General features: G+C 42.7%; 1 protein-coding gene across 4 annotated transcripts in view; it reads left to right on the top strand.

Moving 5' to 3' along the window:
* Positions 1-22,806, top strand: part of ApepP (Aminopeptidase P) — a 334,482-nt gene that overhangs the window by 273,682 nt on the left and 37,994 nt on the right. For all 4 annotated transcript variants that reach the window (XM_069309418.1, XM_069309421.1, XM_069309419.1 and 1 more), the window contains one exon: positions 6,685-6,860. In XM_069309418.1, the coding sequence (XP_069165519.1) occupies positions 6,685-6,860 (176 nt within the window). The remainder of the gene's footprint in view (positions 1-6,684; positions 6,861-22,806) is intronic.

Below are 22,806 nucleotides of genomic sequence, written 5' to 3' on the forward strand. Positions count from 1 at the left end.
CACACCAGGCATAGATGACAGAACATCCAGGCCACCTCAGAACTGGTCAGAGAACAAAATAACCACCAAGTGAGTTCAAGCCCTGTGATGCTCTGCAGTGAGGGATTCGGGGAGGAATGGCAGCTGAACATGGAGTTGCCACCTACTCATATCCTTGGGCAGAATCCGATTACAAGAAGCACTTGGCAAGAACACCTGAAATACAGAAACCGCTTCCAGCTAATAAAGCATTTGAATAAGGCAAAAATCATGCTAAGCCTATGAGGAAAACAGAGTTGCCAACAAGCCAGGATAAATTGGGTCCCTGATAATAAAACCAGAAGGCAAATGCCAACTCAATCTCAGAGGAGGATGGGTTCAAAAGGGAAACAGGTCTCTAAGCCCAAAGGTAGAGGCCAGAGAAGATTTTTTTGTTTATTTTACTATCATTTTCTACCACAGACTTTTGACAGAGTTCCACATAAGAGGTTGTTCTATAAACTGGAACATATTGGAGGAGTGACAGATAAACTTCTAACTTGAATGAAAAATTTCCTTACTTATAGAAAAATGAGGGCCATAATCAGAGGCAATGTATCGGATTGGAGGAATGTTACAAGTGGAGTAGCACAGGGTTCAGTTCTTGCACCGGTAATGTTCATTATATACATAAACGATCTACAAGATGGAATACAGAATTATATGAACATGATTGCTGATGATGCTAGGATAATAGAGAAGATAAGAAACCTAGATGATTGTCATGCCCTTCAAGAAGACCTTGACAAAATAAGTATATGGAGCACCACTTGGCAAATGGAATTTAATGTGAATAAATGCCGTTATGGAATGTGGAATTGGAGAACATAGACCCCACACAACCTATAAATTATGTGAGAAATCTTTAAAGAATTCTGACAAAGAAAGGGATCTAGGGGTGGTTCTAGATAGAAAACCGTCACCTGAGGACCACATTAAGAACATTGTGCGAGGAGCCTATGTTACACTTTCTAACTTCAGAATTGCATTTAAATACATGGCTGGAAATACTAAAGAAATTGTTCACGACTTTGTTAGACCAAAGCTGGAATATGCAGTGGTTGTATGGTGCCCATATCTTAAGAAGCACATCAACACACTGGAAAAGGTGCAAAGACATGCCACTAAGTGGCTCCCAGAACTGAAGGACAAGAGCTATGAGAGGCTAGAGGCATTAAATATGCAAAAACTAGAAGATAGAAGAAAAAGTGGCGATATGATCACTATGTACAAAATAGTAACAGGAATTGATAAAATCGATAGGGAAGAATTCCTGAGACCCGGAACTTGAAGAACAAGAGGTCATAGATTTAAACTAACGAAACAAAGCTGCCGGAGATATATAAGAAAATTCACTTTTGTAAACAGAGTGGTAGACGGTTGGAATAAGTTAGGTGAGAAAGTGGTGGAGGCCAAAACCGTCAGTAATTTCAATACGTTACATGACAGTGCTGGGTAGACGGGACACCACGAGCGTAGCTCTCATCCTGTAACTACACTTAGCCAATTACAGATAGGTAATCACATATACATACATATATACACATATACATACATATATACACATATACATACATATATACACATATACATGCACACACATACATTTATGGTGCTCCTACTCTGAGAGGGTAAGATAGCTGATAGATAAAGTAGTGTGTTATTAAGCACTTAATCACTGAGGGTGATTAAGGTGCTTTTACAAGCTAAGGTTATATAGTTACATCACATACATACATTGTATAGTTGATACATTACATGGTCAATCTTGGGTACAAGTCCAATATATCAAGTGTTCCAGTATTCATATAGTAATTACAGAGTTTAGCATATCTCAGCCCAGGAGGGCAAAAGTCAGTCAATATGGGACATTCTACAATATAATGTTCAAGGGAGTGCATGTTTTCTCTTTCACAAAGTTGACACATTGTGTACTCGACATTTGGGTTTTGAGAAAGCTGCCAGATACATCTATATCCCAGACGTATTCTGGCCACTATAACATCACATTGCCGAGTTTTTGCTCTATTAGTTACATATGTGAATGTATCCTCATGATATCTATCATAATATTTAATGCTACAACTTTCAGGTCTTTGTGAATTTGTTAGGTCGGTGAGATTTTCATTAGATATTTGTTTAAGTATTCTCTTTGTCACTGCTAATGAAACATCCATATCAATTTCTACCACTGGTTTTCTGCAGGCTGTCTTTGCAAGCATATCAACAATGTCATGCTTTGAAATGCCAACATGTGATGGTATCCATAGGAATTTCATTTCAAATCTGTTTTCTTTAGCAGCTAAAACATTCATTTGAATATCACTGACTATTTTCTGGGTGTTACTACTATGTGCGTTCAATGCCAGGAGTGCACTCTGCGAGTCACAGTATATAAGTCCACTGTCTTTGTCTTTTAAAAATTTCGTGGCAAGGTATATGCCTCCAAGTTCGGTTTGAGTTGTACTTGCCCAATCATTGATGCGCTTCATTGGAAGATGCTAAGCAGGATGATGGAAACTTCCAGAAATAATACACATCCACAGAACCTCATGGAACATGAAAGCGCACTCAGGAGGTGGGGAGGGGAGCATCTAAGAAACAGCTCGAACATGGAGAAGAAAAACCCTCCTCCCCGAGCGAAACGCACTCTGAAGATAGAAATAAAGACCAGCAAGGGCTGAAGAGCACCCATGGATCCTCATCACCTCAACCCCTCCCAGTCCTGGAAGTTGAAAATGAAGACCCCGAGGCAGACCCGAGCTCCACACCTAACCCCTGAATAGACAGGAAGGCATCATTAACGTTACAAGGATTCTAGAAAGACCCCCCCAGAGAAGATGGTCTGGATCCCTAGTGGGAAGCAATGGCTCGTCTGTCTCTGTCGGCGAAGTGGAAAGAATGAGCCCTAGAGAAGGCCTAGCTACACACTTAAGAAAACTCAGCTGAGCTCCAAAATCCTCAGACATCCCAGAACCCAGAGCAAGGGGGTAGGGGGTGTACAAGGGGTCTGCTCAATGAAGCCATATGGACAATGGAAGGAGCAGCAGTGAAGACTGCACCAGCCAAAACTCTAGGGGCTCCAACCCTGAAATCCCAGAGGCAAAAAACATGGCAGACTAAGTGGCAGCCACATAAGCACAGGGCCACACACAAAATGGGGAACTGAACCTAAAGTGATTGACAGAGCCTCATTACTACTAAACCAAATAAAACCCAAAAGACAGAGCCCTAACTAAAATAAAGGACTGGTGTACCCAAATGTCGCAGGGCTTGAAGTAGAGGATAGTACCCACCCAGCAGGTAGCCAGGGTTAGAAAATGAAACTGATTATTGGTTTGTAGTAAAGCCAACAGACAACCCCTCAAACTCAGAAGTAGTGAGTGCGAGCTCGGTGAATTTAACTATAATGAGTCGTATCAAAGACCCACGGGGTTTACCAAGGCCAAAAAATAAGGACACCCAGGTACTGGGGGACCCCCTCATAAAAGAACTGACAAATGAATGCATTCTTAAGGATAAAAATAGCTAAGAAGGGCATCAGCAGCATGCCATATAGACAAGCATGTGAACCCCAGCTCTCTCCACAACAGAAAACACCAAATCTCCACAACACAGGGCCTCACAGTAGAGTTAAAAACCTATGCACTACCAAGGGGAGTTTGTTTCTTGGGCAAACTCCTGAACTCACCAGAGAAGTCACTGTCAGAGCAGGGGCATTGCCATAATGAGTACATAGAGAAGGGCTGCCCTAAATACTTGCATCTTGAGGTAAAGAGGTCAGTGCAACAACTTAGGTTTGTGCAACATGCTCATAAAACAAAATGAAAGACAGGAACACTACACAAGAAATGGCTGTCACAGGACAGTGTCCAAAGAATAACTTATACTTACCTTGAAGTGGGACTCACTATGGTCATTGATTCAGAGATGTTTTAATTCAAGTATATCAGTGAGTGGACAGTCTAAGATGGCATAGAAGCTGGGAGCTCCTGGTGTGGCTTCCACCTGGATGATAAACTAATGATCATAAATGCATATAGTCCACCGCCAAGCAGCACATCTTCTTCGTGCTGTTTCAACTTCGTGATAACCCATCAACATGGGTTCAGGGAAGGTAAATCTTGCCTTACAGGCTTGATAGAATTCTACGATCAGGTGACAAAGATTAAGCAAGAAAGAGAAGGATGGGCGGACTGCATTTTTTTGGACTGTCGGAAAGCCTTTGACACAGTACCCCATAAAAGGTTGATGCATAAACTGGAGAAACAGGCAGGAGTAACTGGTAGGGTGCTCCAGTGGATAAGGGAGTACCTAAGCAATAGGAAGCAGAAAGTTATAGTGAGGGGTGAGACCTCAGAATGCCGTGAAGTCACCAGTGGAGTCCCACAGGGCTCTGTGCTTGGACCTATCCTGTTTCTGATATACGTAAATGATCTCTCAGAGGGTATAGACTCATTCCTCTCAATGTTTGCTGACGACGCCAAAATTATGAGAAGGATTAAGACAGAGGAGGACAGCTTGAGGCTTCAAGAAGACCTGGACAAGCTGCAGGAATGGTCGAACAAATGGCTGTTAGAGTTTAACCCAAGCAAATGTAATGTAATGAAGATAGGGGTAGGAAGCAGGAGACCAGATACAAGGTATCACTTGGGAGATGAAATACTTCAAGAGTCAGAGAGAGAGAGAGACCTGGGGGTTGATATCATGCCAGACCTGTCCCCTGAAGCTCATATCAAGAGGATAACATCAGCAGCATATGCCAGGTTGGCTAACATAAGACCGGCCTTTAGAAACTTGTGTAATGAATCTTTCAGAACATTATATACCACATATGTCAGACCAATCCTGGAGTATGCGGGTCCAGCATGGAGTCCATATCTAGTCAAGCATAAGACTAAACTGGAAAAGGTTCAAAGGTTTGCCACCAGACTAGTACCCGAGCTGAGAGGTATGAGCTACGAGGAGAGACTACGGGAATTGAACCTCACTTTGTTGGAAGACAGAAGAGTTAGGGGTGACATGATCACCACATTCAAGATTCTCAAGGGAATCGACAGGGTTGATAAAGACAGGCTATTTAACACAAGGGGCACACGCACTAGGGGACACAGAGATATTACAGGAAAGAGATGGTTGGGTTGACTGCATCTATATGGACCTAAAAAAGGCTTTCGACAGAGTTCCACATAAGAGGTTGTTCTGGAAACTGGAAAATATTGGAGGGGTGACAGGTAAGCTTCTATCATGGAGGAAAAATTTTCTGACTGATAGAAAAATGAGGGCAGTAATCAGAGGCAATGTATCAGAATGGAGAAATGTCACAAGTGGAGTACCACAGGGTTCAGTTCTTGCACCAGTGATGTTTATTGTGTACATAAATGATCTACCAGTTGGTATACAGAATTATATGAACATGTTTGCTGATGATGCTAAGATAATAGGAAGGATAAGAAATTTAGATGATTGTCATGCCCTTCAAGAAGACCTGGACAAAATAAGTAGATGGAGCACCACTTGGCAAATGGAATTTAATGTTAATAAATGTCATGTTATGGAATGTGGAATAGGAGAACATAGACCCCACACAACCTATATATTATGTGAGAAATCTTTAAAGAATTCTGATAAACAAAGAGATCTAGGGGTGGTTCTAGATAGAAAACTATCACCTGAGGACCACATAAAGAATATTGTGCAAGGAGCCTATGCTATGCTTTTTAACTTCAGAATTGCATTTAAATACATGGATGGCGATATACTAAAGAAATTGTTCATGACTTTTGTTAGGCCAAAGCTAGAATATGCAGCTGTTGTGTGGTGCCCATATCTTAAGAAGCACATCAACAAACTGGAAAAGGTGCAAAGACATGCTACTAAGTGGCTCCCAGAACTGAAGGGTAAGAGCTACGAGGAGAGGTTAGAAGCATTAAACATGCCAAAACTAGAAGACAGAAGAAAAAGAGGTGATATGATCACTACATACAAAATAGTAACAGGAATTGATAAAATCGACAGGGAAGATTTCCTGAGACCTGGCACTTCAAGAACAAGAGGTCATAGATTTAAACTAGCTAAACACCGATGCCGAAGAAATATAAGAAAATTCACCTTCGCAAAATAGAGTGGTAGACGGTTGGAACAAGTTAAGTGAGAAGGTGGTGGAGGCCAAGATCGTCAGTAGTTTCAAAGCGTTATATGACAAAGAGTGCTGGGAAGACGGGACACCACGAGCGTAGCTCTCATCCTGTAACTACACTTAGGTAATTACCTATTTGTTGGTGGTTAGGGGAGTTCAACCTAGATTCTCTGTGAATAATTTGCAAAATTGTTTGGCTGTTCCAGGGCTTTGCTTTCTCTGAACCTTGCAGTTGTCTGTATTGGTTTGCTGCCTTGCTGGATGTTCTCTTAGTGAGAGTGGCTGTGACAATACCCTGATACCTGTGCCTCTTTATGAGAGGGGGGGCCAGGTTCTGGCTCTAGTCTCCAGTAGGACATGTTGTATTCCTATGGCTGATGTGACTCAGAAGGGAAGGGGGGGGGGGTTAGCTATCATAGCGAGCTAGCTTCAAGGAGCCACTATTCAGCCCTCCATAAGAGGAACTTTTAATTTACTGTACACTCAAAGCCTGATTTTGTGTTTATTTAATATAATTTTTGCTTCAGAACCTGGATATTATGAAGACGGGAAGTTTGGCATTCGTATTGAGAATATTGTAAGGATTGTGAAGGCCGAGACTCCTCATAACCACCAGGACCGAGGCTTCCTTACTTTCAAGACTGTCACTTTAGTTCCCATCCAGACCAAGCTCATTTATCCATCTATGATGACAGCAAATGAGGTAAATATTAATGTATATTTCAAAGGTCATCCATGAATATAGTGCACACACAATCTAAGGTCATGCATGAATATAGTGCACACACAATCTAATTTCAGTAGGGGAGGAAACCCCTTCTCCCCCCTCACATGGGGTGAGAAGGGAGCCAGCCCGGGTCAGCTGGGCTAACAGTTCAGTTCTATACTGATGTACCGTGTCAGGTGGTCATGTTGTTCTGGCTCCGGTTTTACCATTTTCTTTGGTATTTTTGCCCTTGAGGCCATTTCTATACGGAGGTACTCGCCTAGTTGTACTCTCCTAGTTGTGCTTATAGGGGTTGAGCTTTGGCTCTTTTGTCCCACCTCTTAACTGTCATTCAACTGGTGTACAGATTCCTGAGCTCAAATATCTACATTTGAAAGTGTGCATGGAGTCTTCCTCCATTACATCACTGCCTAATGCATTTCATTTGTTAACTACTCTGAAACTCTGAGGTTAACTACTCTGAGGTTCGTAGTTCGCGGGGGAGGGGACAGACGTGTCGTCGTCGCGCTCCGTTAAAACACTGGAATAAACCGGGCTTTTTTAGGATTACAACCATGGATTACGGCCCACAGTGATCACCAAGTGCATAGTGACCCGTAGGAAAATAGAATACAGAAATTAACAATGGAAATTTGAGTTAAATACAGAATAAAGGTGGTCCCATGTGGTGAGCCAGTGCCACCAGGCTCATGTGTACAGGCATAAGCGATATATATCAAATATAGCGAGCAGTGATAAGTTGAACAGTGAAGTGGAACGTGTAACACAACATATAAATTAGTGGATAGTGTTAGAGAATTGTACAAAGAAAAAGTATAAATGTAAAGTTGTGGAGGAGGCATCACACTAGGCTGTTTACACCACAGCCACGAGGCCTACACAGTGTAGAGGACGTCCCACAGTAACAGTGTACTTCCTCAGTGATAATATACTGGCAATATATACTGTAATACGGGAAAGTGGAGCTAGTAACTAGTAATAGAGTAAGTGAATAACATTACAAGCCGGAAGAAAGCAGAAATTCCCTTAGGATATTACAGGCACATAATCAGTGTATAAATCAAGTAACTGGCAACCAGTGACATCCTGGTTGCCCATCCTGCCCCCCCCCCCCCACCTGGGACAAACAACGGTCAACTGGACGGTCCCAAGACGACCATATTTTCTCCACAAGGCGATAAGTACCCCCACATAAACTTGAACAAATAAACATATGTAATATTATAAATATACTGGATACATATTATATATACATACATATAATACTTAAATATATGCATATATTATTATAACATCACAAACCCAACATGGAGGTGTGTGGAGGCTGCCTTAAGTCACTTCGGAAGAGTGTTGTAGGCATTGTTTGTAACATTTGTAACATAAGGTTTCACCTAAGTTGTACAGGATTACCTACACAATATGCAAACCGGGAAGGTAACTACTGGATCTGTCAAAGAGACAGACAGATGTGGGAAAACATCACCAAACTAATGAATAACATTCCTGAAGAACACAGGCTACAATTCACACAAAAACTACCAGAAATATATGCAGAGTATATAAAGACAGCAACGAACTCTGAACACAACCCAGGGACTGAGAATTTAGAGAGTCAAAGTAGCAATGTAGACGGGTATAGTAGTGTCGAGGTACACAAAAATGAAGGCAATAGTGTAGAGCACACTGGTGATATGAATAAGGAGAGAAAAAATGAGACGAATGAGAACACAAATGAGAAAGACGAAAGCAACAAGGAGAAAGATAAGGGCAATACCGAGAATGAATGCAGAAACGAGAAAGTTGGAACAAAAAACACAGAGGTAGCCAAGTCGTGCACGGGTACAAACAAGAATAATACAATCACAAAGGAAAATATTTGTTGGTATTATGCAAAAGGACAGTGTAGATATGGGCCCAGAGGCACGGAATGCTCATTCATGCACCCACGGAAATGCCGAAACAGGTTAGGGAAAGGCAGATGTCGTTTTGATACAGAGTGTAGATATTTTCACCCTAAGCTATGCACACTCTCAGTCAATGAGAGGAAATGCTACGATCTTCACTGCCCTGATTTCCACGTCAGAGGTACACAGCGCCATATAAGAGAAGAAGTCCAACATAATAGCCCTGAAAATTTTTTAGAGGCAGGTACAAACAGAGGGAGAAACAGACAGGCAGAAACGTGGCAGGAGTACGGATGGAGAGGGGGAAATGCCCAAGACTGGACTACAGTTCGGCATCAAGCCCACACATACTACACCCCCCAACTACACAGAGACTACCACACTCCCCAGTATCACTTCCAAAACTGGACAAACCATTGCCACAACAACACACCCTGGGTCAGGGTAGAGAGGAGGGAGAACTACCAAAACCTTCCAGAAGTTACACACAACATGGACAATCATTCATATTTGCAAACATTCAAGGTTTAACCCCTTAACTGCGTTGCCTCCAAATGTGACACCCCCGCAGTGCGCAGGAAATAAGTTCTCTTGAAAAAATTATTTTTTCTTTTTAAAGTGTCAAAAACCCTTCCCTGAGTATGGGTATGTAAAAAAAAATTCGAAATTGTACTTACTTTGGGTGCTATGGGGTCCGGAAGTTGGGGCGTGACGTCATCATTCCCCGTGCGCCCGTGGTGTAAGCTCTCAGAGGCGGTGGGGCGCTCGGGGCGGGGCGCGCGAGTTGCCGCGAATATATTTTTGTTCATTTATTGCGCACATTTCCCAATACATTTTCATTGTTTTTATGTGCCAATCCAATGTATAATGAACACGTACACTGTAATATCGCAGTACAACATCCGTACTGTCCGTAGACACTGTGTTACGTGCATCACAAACAACTTCACTTATCCTACACAATTTCCAATGTATCATGCCAAATAAATTTATATTTACACTTTATATACACACTGTACAGTATCACACACTATATACACACACCATAAACACACTCAGTACTCCGCGAGTGTGTGATATGCTGCGAAACAGCCAACGGGGCAGAGTGGCACCTTGCACTCCACGCACCAGGTGCTGATACATCTTCGTTTCTGTTCTCTGCGGGTAGTGTTCCTGCATACTATACACGCACGTTTACCCTTCTCCCGTGATGCTGTGCCTGGCATATACTCGAGCATATGTACTCCGAAGTTCTCATTACCCCTCAATCTGTCTGGAGCTGCATGTGGCATTGTTGCTTGCACTCCGCGCGGTACAACAGAACCCTCCTTGCCATACTTTACTAGCAGCTGTGACACAACACCAGCACTGAATGTACGTATAGACGGTCTCCTGCCAGATTTTACTAAGTACATATTGAAGCAGTTGAGCACTGCAACATCCATCAGGTGGAAGAAGAACTTTTTAGTCCACTTCACAGACTTGCGCACGCACTCTACTCCACCAAGCATCATGTCACACTTATCGACGAGGCGCATGTTCACGTTATAGTCTATGACACAGTCTGGCTTATACACGGTGTTGCGTGTCTGAAAGTGGACTTTCCCACTGTCCAACATGGCACCGGTGTGAATCGTACTCAGCATATTCACCTCGCGTCTGTCCTTCCACCGCACTGACAGCGTATTGTCACACTTGCGCAGCTGGCACTCGCCCACGGCTATAGCTATACCGAACACTGGCATTTCCTTCCTATGGCTCTTCACAGTGCCACATACGCCGGTGTTGTGGGCAAGGAGGTATCTGGTCAATAAGGGGCTGGTGTAATAGTTGTCGGTGTACAGTACATGCCCCTTGTTCAGCAACGGTTCCATCAGGGTCTTTACAACACTGCCAGAGAACCCGTGTTCATCTTGAGCCGGTATGTCGACGTCTGTACCAGAATATAATATCATGTCCAAGACAATACCAGTCTCACAGTCGCATAGCACAAAAAACTTCAGTCCAAATCGGTGCCGCTTTGATGGAATGTACTGCTTGAATGCCAGTCGCCCCTTGAACAGTACAAGCGACTCGTCAATAACCACATTCTGTCCAGGTACAAAATAATCCCTGAACTTCCCTCTCATGTCACTGAACATCTTCCGTACTTTCCACAGTCTGTCGTGTCTGTCCTCATTTGCATTATTCTCGAAATGCAGGCACCTGAGAATCAAGAGATACCTATCACGCGACATGTACCGGTTGAACACAGGCGATGGAACAAGGCTGTCTTTGCTCCAATATTCCTGGATGACAGCTTTCTCAGAGTGCTTCATCATCATGGTGAGTGCCAGAAACACGTACATTTCGTCAATTGTCGTGTCCTTCCATCGTGTGAGCCGTGAGGCAGGTAAAATGCCTTCGTCTATGAGGCTGTGAGCGAACCTGTTTGTCTCAGTCACAAGATGCGCCATGAATACATTGTCATAATATGCCTGAAAATATTCCATGTGTGCCATATCATCACCAGTATATGGGAATAATGGTGTAACACCAAAATCGCTATCATCAAATGTTGGTATTTGAGGGGCAAATGTGGTTCAATCCTCCCACACAAGTACACCAGGGGGTTTGGTGTTGGCGCCAACACCACGGCCAACACCACCACGAGCACCAAAACTACGGCTACGTCGTCCGCTGCTTCTGCTGGAGCTGCGTGAGGGTATGCTAGGCGCTGAGGCAGATTTACGTACTGTACACCTACCACGAATAAATGATGTTGAGGGGCCACTGTCGTTGTCCACATGCTGTGAGGCACGCTGCCGCCTGCCGCGGCGTGTTGCTGAGGTAGCAAAACCCCGCCTGGTAACACCACCACTGCTCGTACTCGGGTCGTCCACACTACTCGTATCGGAGCCAATGTCACTGAAGCCCGAGAAAGATTCGTCACATGTACTATCACTGAATAAACTACTAGCGTCTGGGGACATACATGATGGTGGTGATGATAACGGTGTTGACCCAGGGCGGCGAGGCAGGCCGGGCGAGGCACGAGTACCCCACACACTCGCCACATCTTCCAATTCTGTCTCTTCCTCACTCGTATCAGATCTGAGTTAGGTCTTTATCTGGATCATAGTCCAGGTCATCATCCAGAGCACCGTCATCATACAAAATATCGCGTATTTCCTCCTCAGAGAGTCGTTTTCCATGACCGCGGGTCACCGTGGAGCGGGAGCTCGTAGAGGATGCGTCAGACATGGTTGCTGCCGTGAAACTGAGGCTCCCCACGGCCGCAGGGCATGCTGGGATTTTTTTTTAAGATGGCGGACGATCACTGGGGCCCCCACCCACCCATACCATACCCGCGTCACCGCGCGCCAGTTTTGAATGGAACGTGAAAAATCAAAATACCTGGAGGCGCGTTGCGCAAACCAGACGCGAGCCTGCAGGCGCGTTGCGCAGTTTAAGGGTTAAAGCCAAAGTCAAGAAATAAAGTTAAGTTCATAAATGGCCTTCTATTAGAGTCAAACTCAATATTTGGGGCATTCACGGAAACTCATACAAAAGATTACATGGATGGTGAAATCTGGATTCCAAATTATAATCTATATAGATGTGATAGAAAAACTAGGTCAAATGGAGGAGTAGGTCTGTATATTAAAGAAGACCTGGTATGCACAGAACTACTAAATTCAACTAATGAGGTGGTAGAGGTACTTGGAATGAAGGTAGAGAAACTAAACTTAATTATTATTCTAATATATAAACCGCCAGATACAACGATTGAGGAATTCACAGAGCAGATGCACAAAATAGAGAACATACTTGACAACCTAGCAAACCCAGCTCCAGATATTATCTTTCTTGGAGATTTCAATTTACCGAGTCTAAGATGGAGAACGGCAAACACAAATATCATAGCAGGGAATGACCCGGGAAATAACCAACCACAGGTTAGAGAACTTTTGAGATTCTGTGACAAATTCTCGCTCAATCAACAGATTACAGAACCAACTAGGAACGAAAACACACTAGACTTGTTATTCACAAACAATGATGAACTAATCAGGGATATCACAATCTCAGATACTTCATACTCAGACCATAAGCTCATTGAAGTGCGAACTAGCATAAATAACGGTAGTAGGTCTAAGAGACCAAACAAGCGAGAAGGAATATTCAATCAATTCAATTTCAACAATAAGAGGATTGACTGGGAAAAAATAAATGTAGACCTTGCAACCATTCAATGGGAGACGGTCTTAAGCGACAAAACTCCCACACAGGGAATAGCTCAACTGACAGCTGAAGCTTACAAGGTCTGCTTGAAGCACGTACCTGTGAGGAGGGGCAGAAAGAGGACCACTCTAGAAAGAGAACGGAGACGACTGTACAGGAGAAGGAAAAAAATAATGGAAATGCTTCGGCAGACACAACTATCACAAGCAAGGAAAACAAGCCTAAGCAGGGAGATTGAGGAAATAGAACAAACGTTGAAGCGATCATATGAGTCTGAGGAAATGGAATTGGAACAGAAAGCTATACAAGAGATAAGGAAAAATCCGAAATATTTTTTCACATACGCAAAATCAAAATCCAAAACCTCGACCAGTATTGGACCGTTAATTACAAATGAAGGTACGTACACAGAGGACAACAAAGAGATTAGTGAAATTCTAAGAAGCCAGTATGAGGCTATGTTTAGCACACCAATAAACAACATGAAAGTTGATGACCCAGACAGCTTCTTTATGAATGACATTCAAGCTGCAGATAATATAACGGATATTACCACAAACTCGGAAGACTTTGAAAGAGAAATTGATAATATGCCTATGCACTCAGCTCCTGGGCCTGACTCATGGAATTCAATATTCATAAAGAAATGTAAAGTACCAGTAGCGAGAGCACTCAGCGTAATATGGAGAAAGAGCCTGGATACAGGGGAGATACCAGCAGCACTTAAATCTGCAGATATAGCTCCGTTGCACAAGGGGGGGAGTAAAGCCTTGGCAAAAAATTATAGGCCAGTTGCACTAACATCACACATAATAAAAGTGTTTGAAAGAGTGATTAGGATTCAAATTTCTAGTTTTATGGAAAACAATGAATTGCACAATCCAGGACAACATGGATTTAGAGCGGGAAGATCCTGTCTGTCACAGTTACTCAACCACTATGACAAAATCACAGAAGCCCTAGAAGAAAAGCAAAATGCAGATGTTGTATACACAGACTTTGCAAAGGCGTTCGACAAATGTGACCATGGGGTGATAGCTCACAAAATGAGGTCAATGGGAATAACTGGAAAAGTAGGACGCTGGATACTCAATTTCCTGTCGAACAGAACACAAAGAGTAACAGTCAATCAGATAAAATCGAGTCCAAGCGATGTTAAAAGCTCTGTACCTCAAGGTACAGTCCTTGCACCGCTACTGTTCCTTATTCTCATATCTGATATAGACAAAAATACACGCCACAGCTTCGTGTCGTCCTTTGCAGATGACACAAAAATCAACATGAAAATTACCTCTGCTGAAGACATTGAAAAACTACAAGCAGATGTCAACAAAGTTTTTGATTGGGCAGCAGAAAATAACATGATGTTTAACAGTGATAAATTTCAGGTACTCAGGTACGGCAAAAATGAGGATCTGAAACATAATACAGGGTACAAAACACAATCGAATCTTCCCATAGTAGAAAAACAGCATGTCAAGGATTTGGGAATAATGATGTCCGACGATCTAACGTTTAGGGAGCATAACCAAGCAAATATCGCGTCAGCCAGAAAAATGATCGGATGGATTACGAGAACTTTCAAATCCAGGGATCCCATCACAATGGTTGTACTCTTCAAGTCACTTGTGCTGTCCCGTCTCGAGTACTGCTCAGTACTCACTTTCCCCTTCAGAGCAGGAGAGATTGCTGAAATAGAGGGAATACAGAGAACATATACGGCACGCATAGACGAGATAAAACACCTAAATTATTGGGATCGTCTCAAAGCTCTCCAAATGTACTCTCTAGAAAGGAGACGAGAGAGATACCAAATAATATACACATGGAAAATACTGGAGGGTCAGGTCCCAAATCTACACAGTAAAATAACAACGTACTGGAGTGAACGATATGGAAGAAAATGCAAGATTGAACCAGTGAAGAGCAGAGGTGCCATAGGCACAATCAGAGAGCACTGTATAAACATCAGGGGTCCGCGGTTGTTCAACGTCCTCCCAGCGAGCATAAGAAATATTGCCGGAACAACCGTGGACATCTTCAAGAGAAAACTGGACGGTTTTCTAAGAGAAGTTCCGGATCAGCCGGGCTGTGGTGGGTACGTGGCCCTGCGGGCCGCTCCAAGCAACAGCCTGGTGGACCAAACTCTCACAAGTCGAGCCTGGCCTCGGGCCGGGCTTGGGGAGTAGAAGAACTCCCAGAACCCCATCAACCAGGTATCAACCAGGTATTAAACTGAAAACATTTTTTCTAATTTCTCTGTAACTCATTTCGATACTCGGTTTCCACCTGTGTCCTCTTGTGCATGTACCACTCATGCTGATTAGTTTGTCATTGTCCACCCTGTCAGTTTCTCTGAGAATTTTGTAGGTGGTGATCATGTCTTCCCTTACTCTTCTGTCTTCTAGGCATGTGAGGTTTAGCTCCTGTAGCCTTTCCACCAAACTCATACCTTTCAGTTCTGGGACTATTCTGTTGGCATATCACTGAATCTTGTCTAACTTTGTCTTGTGTTTAAATAGGTATGGACTCTAGGCTGGAGCTGCATACTCCAGGATTGGTCTGACATAAGTGGTATACGAAGTTCTGAATGATTCCTTACATAAGTTTCTAAAGGCAGTTTTTATGTTGGCAAATCTAGCCAACATGCCACTGATGATATCCTTTGTGAGGATCCCCAGAGGGTCCTTGAAGCTATTCTTTTGATATTGTGCTACATTAGTTGTGGTCATCAGTCACAAAGTTGTTGTTGCTTACCGGGACCCAGAATCTGGCCCACTCAGAGAGATGCAGGGAGCAATAGTCTACCTTGGTGGTAACCTTGAGGTTACCTTGAGGTGATTCCGGGGCTTAGCGACCCCGCGGCCCGGTTGTCGACCAGGCTTCCTCGTTGCTGGACTGGTCAACCAGGCTCTTGGACGCGGCTGCTCACAGCCTGATGTATGAATCACAGCCTGGTTGATCAGGTATCCTTTGTAGGTATTTGTCAAGTTCTCTCTTGAACACTGTGAGGGGTCGGCCAGTTATGCCCATTATGTGAAGTGGAAGCGTGTTGAACAGCCTTGGGCCTCTGATGTTGATACTTCTCCCTCAGAGTACCTATTTCACCTCAGCTTTTCAATGGGGGTATTCTGCACATCCTGCCATGCCTTCTGGTCTCATGTGATGCTATTTCTGTGTGCAGGTTTGGGACCAGCCCCTCTACTATTTTTCACGTGTAAATTATTATGTATCTATCCCGCCTGCATTAAAGAGAATACAGATTTAGACTCTTTAGTCGGTCCCAATAGTTTAGATGCTTTATTGAGTGGATTCTAGCAGTAAAGGATCTCTGCATGCTCTCCAGGTCAGCAATTTCTCCAGCTTTGAAAGGCGTTGTCATTGTGTAGCAGTATTCCACTCTAGAGAGCACTAGCGTCTTGAAAAGTATCATCATAGGTATAGCATCTCTAATATGAAAGGTTCTTGTTATCCAGCCTGTCATTTTTCTTGCAGGTGTAATTACCTAAGTGTAGTTACAGGATGAGAGCTACGCTCGTGGTGTCCCGTCTTCCCAGCACTCTTTGTCATATAACGCTTTGAAACTACTGACGGTCTTGGCCTCCACCACCTTCTCACTTAACTTGTTCCAACCGTCTACCACTCTATTTGCGAAGGTGAATTTTCTTATATTTCTTCGGCATCTGTGTTTAGCTAGTTTAAATCTATGACCTCTTGTTCTTGAAGTGCCAGGTCTCAGGAAATCTTCCCTGTCGATTTTATCAATTCCTGTTACTATTTTGTACGTAGTGATCATATCACCTCTTTTTTTTCTGTCTTCTAGTTTTGGCATGTTTAATGCTTCTAACCTCTCCTCGTAGCTCTTGTCCTTCAGTTCTGGGAGCCACTTAGTAGCATGTCTTTGCACCTTTTCCAGTTTGTTGATGTGCTTGTTAAGATATGGGCACCACACAACAGCTGCAAATTCTAGCTTTGGCCTAACAAAAGTCGTAAACAATTTCTTTAGTATTTCTCCATCCATGTATTTAAAAGCAATTCTAAGGTTAGAAAGTGTAGCATAGGCTCCTCGCACAATGTTCTTAATGTGGTCCTCAGGTGACATTTTTCTATCTAAAACCACCCCTAGATCCTTTTCTTTATCAGAATTCTTTAAAGATTTCTCACATAATATATAGGTTGTGTGGGGTCTATGTTCTCCTATTCCACATTCCATAACATGACATTTATTAACATTAAATTCCATTTGCCAAGTGGTGCTCCATATACTTATTTTGTCCAGGTCTTCTTGAAGGGCATGACAATCATCTAAATTTCTTATCCTTCCTATTATCTTAGCATCATCAGCAAACATGTTCATATAATTCTGTATACCAACTGGTAGATCATTTATGTAGACAATAAACATCACTGGTGCAAGAACTGAACCCTGTGGTACTCCACTTGTGACATTTCTCCATTCAGATACATTGCCTCTGATTACTGCCCTCATTTTTCTATCAGTCAGAAAATTTTTCATCCATGATAGAAGCTTACCTGTCACCCCTCCAATATTTTCCAGTTTCCAGAACAACCTCTTATGTGGAACTCTGTCGAAAGCCTTTTTAGGTCCAGATAGATGCAATCAACCCAACCATCTCTTTCCTGTAATATCTCTGTGGCTCAATCATAGAAACTGAGTAAATTCGATACACAGGTTCTTCCAGATCGAAAACCATACTGTCTGTCTGATATTATGTCATTTCTCTCCAGGTGTTCTACCCATTTAGTTTTGATTAGTTTTTCCAAAATTTTGACCATTACACTTGTCAATGATACAGGTCTATAATTAAGGGGGTCTTCCCTGCTGCCACTTTTGTAGATTGGAACTATGTTAGCCTGTTTCCACACATCAGCTACAGCTCCTGTACACAGGGATGCCTGAAAAATCAGTTGAAGTGGAATGCTGAGCTCAGGTGCACATTCTCTCAGAACCCATGGTGAAACTCCATCTGGACCAACTGCTTTGTTCTTACTTAGCTCCTTGAGCATTTTTTCCACTTCGTCTCTAGACCCCTCTATGTGCTCTATGTTGTTCTCTGGAATTCTTATTGTATCTGGTTCCCTGAAGATTTCATTTTGTACAAACACACTTTGGAACTTTTCGTTTAGTGTTTCACACATTTCCTTTTCATCTTCCGTGAATCTATTTCCCATTTTCAACCTCTGAATATTATCCTTTACCTGCAATTTGTTGTTTATGAATTTATAGAATAGACCTGGTTCTGTTTTACATTTGTCTGCAATCCCTTTTTCAAAGTTTCTTTCTGCCTCTCTCCTCACTGCCGTGTAGTTGTTTCTCGCATCTTTGTATCGTTGGTATGTTTGGGGGTTCGGCCTCTTCCTGTATTGATTCCATTTTTGTGTCTTTTGGTCTCTAGCCCTCTCGCAATTTCTATTGAACCATTCCTGTTTCCTAGTTCTGCATCTCTGTTTTGGTATAAGTTTTTTTGTGCCTTTATCATATATTTCACAAAACTTGACATACATCTCATTCACTTCCTTGCCTAGCATCAAGTCTGTCCAATTATACTCACTAAAAAAATTTCTAAGGTCACCATAATGACCTCTCCTGAAGTCTGGTTTTTCAACTGCTTCAACCTCCTTATTTTCTTCCAGCTTATAACGCATTGCATACTTTATTCCCAAAAAGACATGGTCACTTTTACCCAAGGGAGGAAGGTACTGAATGTCAAATATCTCTTCCTCCTTCCTGGTAAATATCAAATCTAGCATGGAGGGAACGTCCCCTTCCCTCATCCTCGTAGCTTGTTTAACATGTTGATACAAGAATGTTTCCAGGATGAGGTCTACAAATTTACAGGTCCAAAAATCTTCTGTTTTAGCTTCATATGCTTCCCAGTCTATGGATTTCAAGTTGAAGTCACCGACTATCAACAGTCGTGATCTATCGTTATCCGCTCTCGCTATAATCTCTCTCATTATTGTTATAAGACCTTCACGTTTACTATCTAGCTCCTCCTTTGACCATGTGCTGCTTGGCGGTGGACTATATGCATTTATTATCATTAGTTTATCATCCTCATGGCAGATCTCTAGTGCTATTATGTCAACTTCTTGTGGATTGGCAGTCATTATTTCGTTCACCTTTAGGTGTTCTTTTACCAGCACAGCAACGCCACCGCCTTTCCTAATTTTTCTGTCCCGTCTCCAAATTGAGTAGCCCCTTGGGAATATGACCTCATTTAAAATAGCATCTTCAAGTTTTGTCTCCGTGAGTGCAACAATGTCTGGTGTCTGCAGCTGTATTACATCATTTAACTCCAGTATCTTCAATCTCACTCCATCTATGTTGGTGTATGCAATCTTCAGGAACTTGTTCCCCCTCTCCTTATTCTTCACTCCCCCTCTCTCTATTGATTTTGTTGGTTTGCCTTTATGTACCACTTTACTGGTTTGCCTACCCCTATCACTTTGTAGAAAAAAAGAATTTATTTCTTCTTCATTCCTGCTCTCATTTAAATGTTTTTCCTCGGCGAGGTTCAGTTTCAGCTTCTCCCTATCTTCTTTTGAAAGATCTCGTCTTAACGACCACCCTTTCCCATCCTCATCACTTTGCAATTTTCTAGCATTCCTTAGTACTTCTTCCATTTGTTTGGCATCATTTAGGGTGATCCTCAAAGGTCGATCTTTCCCTTTTACGTACCTGCCTATTCTCCTGTAGTCGCACACATTCTCAATGGTTGTAAGACCTTCCACGAGGCCAACAATTTTATCTACTACTTTAGCTTCTTCTACAGCTCTTTCTGACCTAGATGTTATCTCCTTTTCTTTGCAGCCAAAAATGATCAGGGACTTACTCCGATCAACTGTGTTTTGCACCAACTTCGGGTTAGATGCCAATTCTTTCCTCACTTCTAGCCTAATGTTTGTTTTATCTTGGTTGCTGCAGTGTTTGACTTCCTTTACTGCTTCTTCTATTTTTTCCTTCTCCTTGGCCACTTGTGCATAAGTGAGTTGCATATCTTTCTTGCACTGTTCTATTCCCTGTGTAACTTCCTCCATCTGTGCTGACAAAAGCTGTTTCTCCTGTTGAATTTCCTTGCCTAACCTATTGTAGTCATTTATGTTTAAATTTAATTTAACTTCTTCCAAAGCTATTTTTAAGAGTTTATTTTCTTCTTCCATGGCTTTGCAATTTGTTTCCAATTGATTCTTATCCTTGCGCAAGTCTTTCACTAAACCCTCAAGACATAAAACTTTGCTATTCAAATGGTCATTACTTTCTTTCAATTTACTAATTATTTCTACATGAGAGTTCACTATAGTATCTAAATTTACCAACTTGTTATGTAGACTACTAATATCAATGCTTTCTTCATTGAATCCCTCAAAATCAAGCTCTGTTTTGTTTTTCCCCTTGCCAGTGGCCATCTTGAATGTTCTTCTCTGCACTGTAAACACTAGGGCAACTTTTTCTCATCCGATTTTTCACTTCCCTTAGCACTTTCCTGTTATCTCACCTATTTTTCAAGAGCACTATACCTTTATGTTCTCTGGGACACCACTCACTACCATCAACCTGTACTACAATACTTAGGATTGTTGAAATATGCTGGAGCTCCTCTGCTGCAAGTGTTGACCCTAGGGGTGTCACCTTTTATTTCCCAAAAAGGTGTGATGGCTGCTTTGTGTTCTTTAACCCTTAAACTGCGCAAATCATATATATATATATATATGATTTCGTGTCTAGCACTATAATTTAAACACCCCGCCTGGGATAGGGGCAGCTATAGTGCAGCCACGACCAAAAGTTGCCAGATGCCACCTAGAAAAAAAATCCAGACCAACATTCCTGGGTGTGAGAGCTTCAGTACTCAGCGAGCCACCAAGGCTGACACACGCAGCACGAGCTCACAGCACCGCTGTTCAGCTTGTGACCACAGCATCGCCTACAAATGCCATAATATATATGTTCATGCTATTATTTAGCAGTGATAGTATTACTGAAGCCCCCTGACTGTGATAAAACTGACCAGGATTCTGATAATAGCAGGATTGTGGTGATATTTAGCGCTGTGCTCCATGGAGGGAGGCGTAAGGCTGTGGGAGGGAGGGTGGTGGCGTCGTCTTCTGACTGTGTGTGGCCACCATTCATTGACTGCACTCACCATACCAGCTAAGTGGTTCACTATGGTAAACACAAATGTAGATACTTATATATAACGTGTGTATAGAGTGTAATAACAGCAATAGGAGTAGGTTGGGAGCCGCAATTTTTGGTGAGGGAGGAGCGTCGTCTGCAAGACTTGTCATGTTGTTTACTGATGGCCACTATGGTCTTTGGCCACCATACCAGCTTATATGTACAGGTATGGTGAATAAAACAGGTAGATACTTATATATAATGTGTGTGTATATAGCATAATAACACCACAAACAGTATTGTTGGAGGAGAAATATTAGTGCGTCTGGCCTTGAGGGCGGCCGCTACCAGGTGACTGTGTGAGTAGCTACGTCTTTGTGCCTTTACTCACCATACAAGCTTAGATGTACAGTTATGGTGACAAAACATGTAAATACTTACATATAATGTCTGTGTATAGTGAATACTGTAAATACAAAAAACAGTATTGTGGGAGGAGAATGAGGGCAAGTGAGGTGTTGTTGAGGGAGGGAGTGGCAGCAAGTGGCTGGCTGGTGTGTGGCGGTCACTCCTCGTTGCATTTTGACTCACAATACCAACTTACTGCTTCGTTATGGTGAGCAAAACATGCACATACTTATATATAACCTGTGTATATAGTGTAATAACAGCAAACTATTTGTTTATTGTTTTATGAACATAATAATTGAATCACTAATATGCACACCATAATTTTGAGTACAGCGATGGTTCACACATTTTATTATATAAATATATCACAATTCACACTATTGAATAATATTACTGCAAAAAAAAAAAGAAAAAATCAATCAGACATTGAAATAATTGCTTGAAAGATTGAAAGAATAATGAAAGATTGCTCGTTTTCTGTTGGAGAGTTCTATCCACTAGTTCGGCTTTTGGTAGCAATTTTAACCAGAATAGGGGTTTGTTTTGGGGCACTTACCTTTCTGGGTGCCTGTTCCGGTCGATGGCAGACATAGAATGCTTCCAACCACACGGGGGCTTCTATAGGCCATTGCTCCCCATGCCTCTCTGAGGGGGCCCAGTTCTGGCCATGGTCCCCGGTAGGCCTAAGAACTCCATACACATGACTAATGCCAAAGTCTGACATTAGCATATCATCCTGGGGATAGCTCCGGGGAGCCTCCGGGACTCACCCAGAAAATGGTGTTTTATTACATTCAACACTTGTTTTCTGTGGGGAGCCCTGGAGGCTCCCTGGAGCTTATCGGGCTAATGTATGTTATGTTAGACCGGGACATTAGCTAAGGAGTTCAGACCTACCAGGGACCAGCGCCAGAACCTGGCCCCTTCAGAGAGGTTTCAGGGAGCAATGGCCCTGGAAAACCCCTTGTGGTTGGGGTTTTCCTTATCCGCCATCGACCGGGGTCAGGCACCCAGAAAGGTAGGCATGACAAAACAAACCCCACATGGTAAAAAACTAAAACAAAAAACTGAACAGAGAGGTAGAAACTCCCTTCAATCCCAAGGAAACAAGCAAACAAGCAAACATAACACTTTACTGCTGCGCCGATCGTCCGCGCAGCCCTCCCCACCCCGAGAGGGGGAGGGGGGAGCTCCGGACCTATCGCGCCGGCTGCCAAGCTTCAGTTCGTAAGCTAATATC

Source organism: Procambarus clarkii, chromosome 65, assembly GCF_040958095.1.
Source record: "Procambarus clarkii isolate CNS0578487 chromosome 65, FALCON_Pclarkii_2.0, whole genome shotgun sequence".
NCBI lineage: Eukaryota > Metazoa > Arthropoda > Malacostraca > Decapoda > Cambaridae > Procambarus > Procambarus clarkii.